This window comes from Quercus suber, unplaced genomic scaffold (genome assembly GCF_002906115.3).
Source record: "Quercus suber isolate HL8 unplaced genomic scaffold, Cork oak 2.0 scaffold_184, whole genome shotgun sequence".
In the NCBI taxonomy this organism is placed as follows: Eukaryota; Viridiplantae; Streptophyta; class Magnoliopsida; order Fagales; family Fagaceae; genus Quercus; species Quercus suber.
In genome coordinates, this window is record NW_027069642.1 from 1,147,928 (window position 1) to 1,161,289 (window position 13,362).

The following is a 13,362-nucleotide window of genomic DNA, read 5'->3' on the forward strand; positions in this document are numbered from 1 at the left end:
TCTTGGAGACATCATGGCACAGCTGCAACACATGGATGCTCGCCTCGATACACTCTCCTCTGAGTTGTATCAGGTGAATGTTCGTGTTGGTCGTATTGGATGACGGCAGGCGACCATGGGTGGTTTTGCTCTTGAGGCTACTCCTTCACCACCTTCTCCAGCGGCTTCAGACTTTGAGGATGATGATGATGATGGTGATGATGATGACGCTTCATATGATAATGATGGAAATGCTAGCTCTACTGATGAGATGTCTAAATAACACTCTACCCTTTGTCACTTGTGACAAAAAGAGGAAGTAGTTTTGGGTTATGAGAGTAGTCATCTTATGGGGAGAGTTAGTATATGACATTTTTGATAAGGGAGTGTTGATATTTTGGGGATGTAGTGAGGTTTTGATGTATCTTTTTCTTTTCTATTCTTTATAGATACATTGATCTTGTATATGAGGTCTTGTGACCAGTATTACATACATTGTACCTATTCTCTCTATATGTGGATGTATGTTTCTTTCACCTCTCTCTTCATGTATTGTTTCTTCTCTATCTTTGTACATATGTTCACTATATTTGTATGCAATCCATTATTTCTGTTTCACACAAGATGCCTTGATGAGTTTTGTTTAAAGTGTTTCAGAAATACAGGTTGTCAAAGTCTACTTGCCATAAACTCTCTTCTTGCAAAGTTTTTCAAGAGTTTGTGTTAGGATAGATTTTATTATATTCAACAAGTGAATATGAGTTGAGTGATTTATGACTTTTCTCATATGCTCATTTGTATGTTGTGGTTTTGTCACGGATTGCCAAATGAGGAGATTGTTAGGACATATGTGTTTTCACTTGTTAAGAACATATGTCACTTATTTATGTAAATTGGCTAATCCTTTGACAAAACGCACTCTACTTGTAATTGGGTAGTTCTAGGTGTTTTTAATACTTCAAGAAACAAAGTTTCAAGATCAAGTGTTGAAGTCATCAAGTCTGTCCAAGAAAAACGAGCTGAAGTGCAAATTCATTAAATCTCGACACCTGCTCTATAGCTCCTCGACACCTGCTATCTGTCAAGAATTACAAAATCAGATTTTTTGATCTAATTTCCTTGGGATCCGTGAATATGCTTTTGGGCCTTCTTTTCTTCTAACCCTAAACATATAAAAGGATTTTATTAAGAGCCATCAAGTGTGACACAAGTTGCAAAAGCATTGAGCAATCTCTATTCAAGGAAATTGTGATCAAAGACGAAGTTCTTGACCTAGTTCATCTTCTCTGAAGAAGTTTTTGTGTATTTTGCACCAAAGGGTTTTGTGACGAAGCATCTTCCTGATTTTCATCGTGTAGGATGAACTGAAGAACTTTGCAGCCAACCTCTTCTTCTAAGTTGGTGTTTAAAGTCGCGTACTGGGATCTGCGCATTGGTTAGTCACGTATTTGGGAGCCGTACATCAAAGGTGGGAACTGTCACTACAGATCAAGTCCAATTGAGTATTGGGGTAAGGGTTCAACTGTAGGTTGGTAAGGTACTTGGGATTCCTTTACTTGTAACCGCTTGATTTAATAATAGTGGAGTTTCGGGAGTGGTGACCTGAAAATCACCCAGTGGGGTTTTTGTCGCAAGGGTTTTCCTCATTCGTAAACAAATTACCGCGTCTTTTAATTTTCGCTGCATATTTAGTTTTTGGTGATTTTTTTATGCTTCCATATATTTGCATGTTAAATTGATTAATTAATAACTTAGCTAATTAATTAATTGGTTTAATCACAAGAGGTCATTCAGTTTGTGGCCTATCATCTGCCATTGAAGTTTAAAGAATAACAAGCGTGGGTGCTTGTACTTGATGGAGAATCCAAGAAAGAAGGATTCCGTGCATTCGGAGCTTGCACGTGGTCGTGTCAGTAAGTTCTATTAGTGAATAGCATTAGAAAGTCAAGCAGGAAGCTTGTAAGTTCTTTTGTATGAACTTCGATTCTTTCTCATAGTGGATTCAGGTTTACCTTGAGGATAGCTAGGTCAAATCCTCCTTAAGTTTTTACTGTGTGGTTTCTTGGGTGATCATATCATTGTGTTATTTATTTTTTCGCTGCTTTATATAATTGATATGATTGTTTGATTGTTTTAACCTAGAATTGCATAATTCGACTAAGTTAATCACTTAGCTAATAAACTAGGTTAATCCAATTGTTGTTTTAAGTGGTCTAAAACTGTTCAAGTGGTATCAAGCGGGTAGCTCTTCTGTTTTAGATCTTTTGATCTAAGAGTTGATCCTTGACCCCTGTTATCATGGCTAATTTGAAGTGTCTTTCTGCTCATGTTTGTGATGTTTTGAATAAAAAGGACACTATTGTTTCTGTTGATTTTTTTGATGCTTTTGATACTCTTCGTAAGAAATTATCTAAATCTTTGAAAATTTCTAAGAAATTCAAGGAAGAGTTAAAATTGGCTAATCTTGAAAAAGAGGAATTGATTGTTAGATTAGATGAATCTAATAAAAAGAATGAATTTTTGAGAAATCAAATTTCCTCTCAAGATGAGAAGATGAAAAGCTTGGAACAAGAGTTAGTTGAATCTAATGCTAAAATTGAAAATTTGACTAGTACCAAGCCTGTTGATGACAACAGAAGTGTTTCTGTTTCTCTTAAGCCTAAAACTGAAAATGTTTATATCCCTCATTTCAAGAGGAATAATAAAAAAAAAGGCTTATTTTGCTAAGTTAGACAAAGGTAAAAATTCTGATTTAGACGCTGAACTTTTTAAACCTATGTCTAAACCTACTGTTAGAGAGCATAATAAAATTTTTTTTGTGCCTACTTGTCACCTTTGTGGTGTTGTTGGTCATATTAGACCAAGCTATTCTTTGTTGAGTAAAAAATCAAAATTTGAGACTAGATTTGCTGTTAGGAATACTGATATTCTTAAATTTGTTCATGTCTACCACTTTTGTGGTGTCCATGGTCACATTTGTCCTAATTGTCATAAATTGAAATTTAAGCATTCTGTGTTTCAATCTAGGATATGTGATGATATGTCTCCTGCCATAAGTCCATATAAATTGTTTCATATTCTTTTGAAAAATTTGAGCTTGTTGGCTTGTGAAAGCAATTTGCAGAATTTTAGTCTCTCTCAGAAGATTGGTGTAATTCTTCCAATACACTCTGCTTCACATGGATTTTCACCTACAAAGCCAAAGACTCGTGCTATATGGGTGAGAAAAGATTCTCCAAGCTGAGTGTTGCTAACTTGTCCCTGATTTAATTCTTTCAATTAATTATGGACATGTTTTGTTTTTGTTTTTTGTTGTTTTGTTTTTTAGGTTGTTTTTTTATATTAAAAAAAATCCAAAAACATTGAAAATTTTCAAAAAGACAAAAATATTTCATTTTGAGTCTTGTTTTATTTGTTTTGAGGATTACATGAGTTATGATATCTCTCTCTTGATATAGAACATGCTTGACATTGTGGAGAAACTTGAATAGTTTGTGCTAAGCTATTTCTGATTTTGTGTGAGTATGTACTAGTTTGTACATGTACTCATGGGTTAATTAAGAAATTAATATTTCTTGTTTGTGTACCCTCTATAGCTTAGTGAAGCACTATCATGTATAACTTTGCATTGTTCATTTAGTATAAATGTGTGTTTTTTGTTTTTGGTCATAAAATTTTTTTTAAAAAAAAAAAAAAAAATTGTGTTTTGCATTACAAATCATGGATTTGAAATCAAGGTTGGCCACCTTATCTTTACATAACAAGTTTATGTACCTAGTTTAGCTTTGATGAGCTTATTTATTGCACTTGACTAGTTGAAACTTTGTAGTGCATATTGTGTGGGAAAGATGTTTATGGTGTTTATCATGTTGTTTTAATCTTGAAGTCACATGTTATTTGACTGTCAGACTTGATCCTTTTGAGAAATGCATGAATAACCATTTCATCACTGTTCACTAGCCAATCATGAACACCTTAGTGCATATTTTAAGATTTTGTTCTCGAGAAAGTGTAGCACATGCATGAAAAGAACATAAGGTGTAGCCTCGGTTTAAATGCTTAATGCTTAAAATTGGTGTGTACTATTAGGTTTGATGCCAAATCACATAATTAAAATTGGTGTGTATATTATGAGGCAAAATTCAAGAAATTTACATGATTGCAAACTTATGATCTAGGAGATGTGAGAGTTATATGATATAACTCTTTAGGTGATAGTCTCTTTTAAATTCTATGTGATGAATTTTGTAGACGTGATTGATTGTTATTCACATATCACCTCACATGTATCTCAAGTTTTTGTTAGTTGCATACACTAGACAAGTTACTCTTTACTAAATTTGGTACATTTTATCGTGTGTAATCTTGTTATGGCCATCCAAAATTAAAAGTTCCTTGATTTTAATGCAAAATGTGTTTAAAGTTTGAGAAATTGGAAATTCTAGAGCTTGAATGTACCCAAATTGGGGATTTTGTTCAAATTAGGTTTAATTGATGAAATTGGCTTATTATTTTGATGTAATTGATCATTCTTATATGTTCTCTCTCATGTGTAATGATCAATTCATCAATTTATTTCAAAACATTCAAGTGGTTTTTCAAATTTTAGGAATTTTGTTAGAAACTCTATGCTCAAGCCAATTTTGTAAATTTGAACTTATATTGAACTTAGTTTCACTGCATTAAAGCATGAATCATGACATATTTTTTTTATGCATCATTTGTGTTTAGGAATACATGCATTGCTTTGTTTTCTATATCCATCTTGTAGTTTTATAGTCATATCTCTCATTGTTTTCACACATAACATGCATACACTTTGCTACATTGGATACTCAACTTGATCAAAAAATTGATTGATTAATTTTTGAGTTATGTACTTTCTAGTATATGCCTTTTTTAAGTGTGAACTGTAAAAAATATTTTTCTTAAAGAGATATGATAGATAATCAATGTGCTAATATTTTCTCTACTCATGCAACTATTTATGGGTCACATAGTGTCATGTTTGCATTTATTGAAAGAGAGAATATTTTTCTTCATGTGTATCCTCACCTTAATTTTTAACTTTGGTTTATTTGTTTTTATTTTCCCCCACCTCCTATTTTTTTCCAAAACTATTTTTCTTAAATACTTGTTTTGTTTTTCCTATTTTTATAAGGAGAAAAGCTTGTTTTTAACCTTTGTTGTTTGTTAGGTTCTAAAGATTTAGGATTTTATGTATTTAGAACTCTAATATATAATGTTGGCAAACCATGATCAAAACAATATGTTTAGTCTTGTTAAGGCTTGCTCAAAGTATGTTTATTTGTAAAACTGGAATCGAGTGATTGCAGATTTATTGGACTAAATCTGTAAGGCTCGATCGATCGAAAATTAGACTCGATCGATCAAACCACGTACAGATTTATTTTTCTGCAGAGTTCCAGTTCAGCCTAAACTCTATTTAAACGTCTTAGGATTTAAGTAAAACACTCCTATATATAAGGAAAACCCTAGAACGTTTTTGGGACTTTTGAGAGAGAGAAGAGTGTGCCTCTTTTGTATCTAGGGTTTTGTACCAAAACCTCTCTAAGCCTTTGTTGCTCATATTACTGTTTTGTGTAAATCTCTTGTGAGATCTTAGAGGAGTTTTCCTTTACACAAAACTTAGGGTTTTCAAGATGGAGATATTATCAAAACCTTGATGATCATTCAGTTGCAGATTCAAGAACTTAAAGAATATCAAGCATGGGTGCTTGTAGCTAATTGAAGAATTCAAGAAAGAAGGAGTTCGTGGATTCGGAGTTTGCACGTGGTCGTGTCAATAAGTTCTACTGGTGGGTAGCATTAGGAAGTCAAGCAGGAAGCTTGTAGTCCTTCTGTATGAACTTCGATTCTTTCGCATAGTGGATTCAGGTTTACCTTGAGGATAGCTAGGTCAAATCCTCCCCAGGTTTTTACCGTCTGATTTCCTGGGTGATCATATCATTGTGTTTTTTATTATTCTGCTGCTTTATTATTTTGATATGATTATTTGATTGCTTTAACCTAGAATTGCATAATTTGACTAAGTAACAACTTGGCTAATTAATCTAGGCTAACCAATCTGGTTGTGTTTTAAGGGGTCTAAAACCGTTCATTGTTCATAGGGAGAGTTGTCTCTATTTTCTATAGAGTTGTCTTGTTTTGTATCCCCTTAATTCTCTATTTTCTCTTATCCTTTATTGCGTATGTTGACTGTTTACTCTTTTTATGAGTTGTCTTTGTCAATACGTGACAAAAAGGAGGATAAATTATTGATTTATTGGAATCATGTTTGTCTTGTTTAGGGGGAGTTGAAATTATTTTTGAAAGGGGAGAATATAAATAAAAACTTTTTGTTGTATCTAACTTAGGGGGAAAATTAGTTTACTTATATTTTTATTTCTGTTTCTTGTTCACTGCTCATTGATTTATATTTATGAGTTATTCATGATATATGTCTTTGTTTTGTATTTTGCGAAGTCAAAAATTTATTTGTTGATTTACTGTTTTTCTGTCACACATGCGTTTATGCGTTTTGTTTAGTGTTTCAGGAATATACAGGTTGATTCAATTAAGCTGCTGTCTACACTTGCAACTGATGGATAGTAGTTAGGATTAGATTTGTGTTTATGAGCATTATTTTTGTAAAGGGCTTTTATTTGTAAACTTTGAGCTTTTAATTTGTGTTTTGTCAGGGATTGCCAAAGGGGGAGTTTGTTAGGTTCTAAAGACTTAGGATTTTATATATTTAGAACTCTAATGTGTATTGTTGGCAAATCATGATCAAAACACGTTGTTAGTCTTGTTTAGACTTGCTCAAAGTGTGGGCGTTTTATGTAAAGTTGGAATCGAGTGGCTACAGAAGTATTAGTGACTTTCGACCTGGCTCGATTGATTAAAAATTAGACTCGATTGATCGAATCTCGGGCAGAATGTTTTTTCTGCAGAATTTCCAACTTAGCCCAAGCCTATTAAGGATTAGAGTTTCAGATCTAATTCTCTCACTATATAAAGGAAACCCTAAGCCACGTTTTTGAGAGTTTTTAGAAAGAGAGAAGAGTGTGCCTCTTTTGTATCTAAGGTTTTGTACCCAAACCTCTCCAAGGTCTTTGTTGCTCATATTGCTGTTTTGTGTAAATCTCTTGTGAGATTTGGAGGAGTTTTCCTTTACACAAAGTTTAAGATTTTCAAGGAGGAGATATTATCTGCACCTTGATGATCAATTTAATTGCTGTCATTGAAGCTTAAAGAATAATAAGCGTGGATGCTTGTACTTGGTGGAGAATCCAAGAAAGAAGGAGTCTGTAGATTCGGAACTTACACGTAGCCGTGTCAATAAGTTCTACTGGTGGGTAGCATTAGGAAGTCAAGCGGGAAGCTTGTAAGTCCTTTTGTATGAACTTCGATTCTTTCGCATAGTGGATTCAAGTTTACCTTAAGGATAGTTAGGTCAAATCCTCCTCAGGTTTTTACCGTGTGGTTTCCTAGGTGATCATATCATTGTGTTATTTATTTTTCCTCTGCTTTATATAATTGATATGATTGTTTAATTGTTTTAATCTAGAATTGCATAATTTGACTAAATTAATCACTTGGCAAATAAACTAGGTTAATTTAATTGTTGTTTTAAAGGGTCTAAAACTGTTCAGTAGAAATGTTATTGAAAAAGGTGCGAGGTAGAGAATAAGAGATGGCTATTCAGTGATGATATGGCAGCACCATTGGCTGCCCATCAAACATCCTACCCGAATTTCATCACCCTTGGAGTACATGGAAAATGAAACAGTGGATTTGTTGATAGACGCTGAAACAAGGTCTTGGAACACAGGTATTATTGATGGTTTATTTGCTCCCAACGAGGCTGATTTGATTAAAAGAATTCCTTTGGCTCGGATGGCTTGCGCAGATGAAATTTTCTAGCCCTTCACACAGCAAGGGAATTATGCCTGCAAATCTGGGTATAGGTTCCCCTCAAGGAATCATATGATGGTCTGGATAGCGGTGAAGAGCAACCTGATACAAGTTTTTGGAGAAAGGTTTGGATGTTGAAGGTTCCAAAGAAAATAAAGAACTTCGTTTGGAGAGCTTGCAAAGATTCTATTCCAACAAAGGTAAATTTGAGAAGACGATCCATTGCTATCTCACTACTGTGTGATCGATGCTCTATAGAAGAAGAAAATTGTTTGCATGCACTTTGGTCGTGTAGAGAGTTGGATCTGGTTTGGTCGGCTTCGAGTGGGTGGGGTCATCGGAGCACTTCGGACTATGTGGACTTTCGTGAATTGCTCTCTTGGATACTTGAAAATCACGCACAGCACAAGCTCTTTGCCATTACAGTTTGGACAATATGGAACCAGCGAAACCAGATTCGACATCATGTCCCAAGTTGCAGTACGGACCAGATTGCTCAGGTGGCTTTGGAAAAACTAAATGAATTTCATTATGTTCTTCCACAGCCACTGCCTGCTCTTCCACAATCCAAGGTAGCATGGAAACCACCACCTAGCAGTATTTTCAAACTGAATTTTGATGGCGCCATCTTCAAGTCTGAAAATAAAAGTGGTGTTGGTGTTGTTATTCGAGGCTGCAGAGGACATATGATTGCTTCCTTAACGCCCAGATTTTTCCACAAGCATATGATGCTCTAGAGATAGAAGCATTGGCAGCACACCGTGCCTTGGAGGGTGATTATCAAGTTATCATGCATGCCTTGAAGGAAGGAGGGAGTAATTTAGCGTCACCCCCTTATCCTTGATGTTCTTGGTCAATCCAGTTCTTTTACCAAATTACTATATTCTCACACTAAGAGAAATGGTAATAAGCTTGCCCATAGTTTAGCCTGACATTCTATTAATGTCGATGATTATATAGTGTGAATGGAAGATGTTTCACAACTCTTACTTTCTATTGTTCAGACTGATATAGCCAAACTTTCTTTTAGTTAATAAAACTTCATGTCTTCTTTCTTAAAAAAAAAAGAAAAAAGAAAAAAAGATTAAAATATGAATTTTTGTAATTTTGCACATAAATTAAGAATTGACAAAATACGTTGTTGACAATCATGGTAAATTCAATTTTAAGCAGAAAAACTCAAAGCCTAATTAATCTAAATAGTTAATAGATTGTTGGTGCACCTTGCACAAAAAATAGATTGAAACCTAAGTAATTATACTGAACATCAAACTAAACCAATGATAATGCATTATGGATTAAACCGGCTTAACAACTAAGAACTTGAATGAAACTAAGATAAACTCGTGCAAATAAGATTAAATTGAGTAAAAAGATTACAAGGAAGCATTTATTGGCATGAAAACCTTACCAAGTCTTACGAATTACGATAGAATTTTTTAAGGAACCACTATTACAACTTACAAGAGTGTGGTTTATATATAAAACGGGTTACACGATGGAGAGTGGTGTCATTTTTTTAAATGAGTCATTTATTTATACTTAAGGCTTGATGGTTACTAACAGGTGTTTCGTACACGTGTCCTTTGCTCATTGGGCTTAAATGACACTTGTCACGGTGTTAAATGCTACTTTGCAATTTCTTGAATTTGCTTTGATGTCACCTGTTTTCATTTTATGCACTATTATATTATTTTATATGGATTAATAATTGCTTTAGGAATTACCACATCATGCGTTCTCTTTCATGTTCTAGCGCTTTTACGGATGTAACCTTCTTATTGTGTTATATGTTATGCTCTAGTCCATGAGAAATAATTAGGTTTACTGGAAAGATTGTTGAAGTAGTCTTTTTAACCAATGAAACGATGCCACTTATACAAATTTGTGAGTCATTTTCATAATTAGCACAAAAAATAAAAAATAAAAAATAAAAAAATCACTAGGTGATGTCACACATTTGCATAAATAGTAACATTTTATTGATTGGAATGATCAAGAAAATGGAGGATTACTTTAGCAGTCCTCTAATGGATCTAATAATTTCTCTTTAGCCACAAACTTCTTGTCTAAGACCCACTATATAAGGAGTATTGACTACAACATAAAATACTCATGCAAAATAGATGTACTCCACAACCCACATAATACATTAGATTATCACTAAATACGTTGCCATGTGTACAAACTAAAGTATCTCCTATGAGATAATTTTTGCCTAGTGACTCATATATAGCTTTATCCTAGGACTATCCCACAGTTTAAACATACGAATAAGAAACCTTAAGTTGTAATGTTGGAGTTGTCTGTGAAGACATCCCGACTTGTGACAGTGACACTTTCAGAATCAAGACTTGGATTAGTATCCGATTCCAACACTGGTTCAAAATTGATGTGTGGAGGAGCACCAGGACCAGTAGTACGACCAGAAACACGAAACGATAACACCTCTTGATAGGTGAAATCACCACTAGGATTGATTTCCTCCTGTGTTGCGTCCGCATTCTGTTGCAACTCCAATGCAAACTCGAGCTTTTCCATCACATCGTTCATTGTAGGCCGTTGGAACCCCTGATCACGCACACAATTCTCTGCGACCTCCACGTAGACCTTGAAACACTCTGGAGCAATCTTCCCCTTAAGATCTGGGTCAATGATCTCATAAATAGTCCCATTTTCAGCGCACTTCCGAGCCCAGTTGGCTAGATGCAATTGCTCCTGGCCGAATCTTTGATCCAGTGCCTTTCGACCACACAGAACTTCCAATAACACCACGCCAAACGAGTACACATCAGACTTATCGGTCACTTGCTGACGCCGAGCATAATCCGGATCCAGATATCCCAATGTACCCTTAACTACGGTACTAACAGCCGTTTGACCCAAACCCATTTTGGACAACCCAAAATCTGAAACCTTAGACCCCATTTTATCATCCAATAGAATATTGGTGGCCTTCACATCACGGTGGATAATAGGATTCTTCATGCACGTGTGGAGGTAGTGCAAACCCTTTGCCGCCCCGATACATATGTCCAGCCTTTGTTTCCACGTGAGAGGATCGGTTTTGGTGTTGAAGAGATGCTCGCTAAGGGTACCATTTGACATGAATTCATAGACGAGGATCATCTCGCCCTCATCGTTGCAGTATCCAATGAGAGAGACGAGGTGGCCATGGCGAAGTTGAGAAAGCATCTCGATCTCAGTCTTGAACTCTCGAGCACCTTGTCCAGACCCAGGTTTCAAGCGCTTGATTGCCACAGCCACTGTACCCTCGTCTATCAAACCCTTATATACATTGCCAAAACCACCTTTACCGATAATTAGTTCTTGGTGGAAGTTGTCAGTTGCTGTTTTGATTTCTTCTAGTGAGAAGTGGCGGCAAACTTCGTCGGGCAACGATGAGGCCTTTGTCCTTGTTGACTTTCCTTTGTATGGATCACGCCAGCACCAGAACTTTGATAGTGGATGGTAAGAACCGTAGCGCCTGGACTTCCTTAGTTTCAAGAGAACCATGAAACACGCTGAAGTGAGTAGCACTAAGAAGCCCACACCACCTCCAATAGCAATGAATATTGTTTTCTTTGTACTGACCTCTTTGGCCGTCGGGACAGGAGGAAAAGACGGCGGCATTTCACTAGGTCCTGCGAGGTTACCATCTGAGTTGTTCAGTTTGAACACTTCCACACCATTTAAAATGGCTTCATCGTAATGATTGGTTGTAATAGGGTGTAGATCAATGGAGAGATTATGGCTGCCCTCATCTCCCTTCTTTCTGATGTTTACTACATAGTCTTTGTAAACAGGAGTACCCATTTTTTCAGTCCACAATATTACATCAGCTTCTTGCTCGGCTATTAGAGAGTCTATATATATGATGAACCGCCTTTGACCAACGGCGTTCATATTGGGGTCTATTTCACAGAAATGGAGCCTCACCAGGTAATTAAATCCCGTATCAACCGGTAATCCCCACGTCAAATTGGAAAGCCTGTTATTGGTGCGGTTACGACTCATTGTCCTTGCAGACCGATAGACATCATCTGGTGCAGTGTAATTTGGTATTATTACGTAGTCGGGTTTCCAAGATGGCTTGTGTGGCATTTGGGTTCCAGTACTCCTGAAATAATTATTATCCGAGGACCATCGTCTAAAGAAGCCAGTATCTTCCGTTGGTGATATCAAATTACCAGCCACGTTTAGTCGATAAACCATCTCGAGTGCCATGTCATCGTTTATGTAGAAAGGATTTCCGCTGAGATTCGGAATGCTTTCCTGACCTTCACCTTCTGGCTTGTAGTACAGGTTTTCAGGCATGGGCACAATCTCAATTCCATTAACGAAAGCATAGAAAGTAGTTGAAAAAGGGATGAAAGTTAAGTTCAATTTTTGATCCTTTCCTGCGTTGATGCAGAACTCTTTGAAGAAAGTTTTTTCCTGCAAAGAATCAACAAGAGAGGAAGCAGTGAAGTTTCTAAGTAAGGTGAACGAACCTGCTTTGACAGTGAAAAAGGCCTTGGACCTCTCAAAACCTGGGTAAATGACTGGGTTAAAGTGCAACCGAACGAATTTCGGACCAACGGTGACTGGAAATACGTACGTGAATTGAGAAGAAGATATACGTGCAGTAGAGTAAGGGGCTTTTGTGACAGTGCCTTCTACGGGGGCTTTAGAGGTATTAGATTTGAGATTATTAAGTTCTTCTTTGGGAAAGAACTTGGACTGAAAGTCTCCAGTCCAGTCGCGCAAATACATATCCTTCGACTTGTCTGCAGTGGCACTGCCACAGTCGAGGGTAATAATAGCATCATCAGGGACATAACGAGGAGGGGGGGTGGAAGAAGCTACTAGTGTGATTTGATAAAGAAGGAAGAATATGCAGAAGATGGAAACAATAGGGGTGAGCACCGAGAGATTCCTCATGGGAGCAAGAGACAAATTGAGGAAAACAAAAATAATTGAGAGGAGGAAGCTGCTTTTATTCCTACTTTATAAAGGTATATAACACCATTATTGAGTTATATGATCAAGCTATATATCTACGCTTTTTTTTCCTTTCAATAAGTGGCTTTTTTTTTTTTTGCTGAATTTCAATAAGTGGCTTTGTCTTTTAGGTTCTCATACAATATATTATTGTGGCGTGGGTGCTTGAGAACAGGTGGGGCCCAGTACTCGAGAAGATGGTCTTAGTGGGAGACCTCGTCTTGCTTTTTAGAGTCAGTCATAAACACTAAAGTTTTCTTTATCATTAATTTTCAATCCTTCTTTTATTCTAATCAGACACAGTGTTCCCACAGAATAGGTATCTTTTATCCGTTGAATGCAGCCATCAGTTTCATACTTTAGAAAGAATATACAAATTTTAAAAGAAAGGCCCACTAATTATTAAGCTAAAAGTAGTTTAAAAAATTGAAATTATAAACTTTTTTTTAGAGTAACCTTTCGTATATAATTTGTTATTGATTT

General features: G+C 36.0%; 1 protein-coding gene across 1 annotated transcript; it reads right to left on the minus strand.

Moving 5' to 3' along the window:
- Positions 1-10,006: 10,006 nt before the first annotated feature.
- On the minus strand, positions 10,007-12,951 carry LOC112000806 (receptor-like protein kinase FERONIA). The gene has a single exon (XM_024032975.2). It carries the CDS (start codon positions 12,817-12,819, stop codon positions 10,180-10,182), a length of 2,640 nt encoding a protein of 879 aa, XP_023888743.1. The 5' UTR covers positions 12,820-12,951; the 3' UTR covers positions 10,007-10,179.
- Between the last annotated feature and the right edge of the window lie 411 nt (positions 12,952-13,362).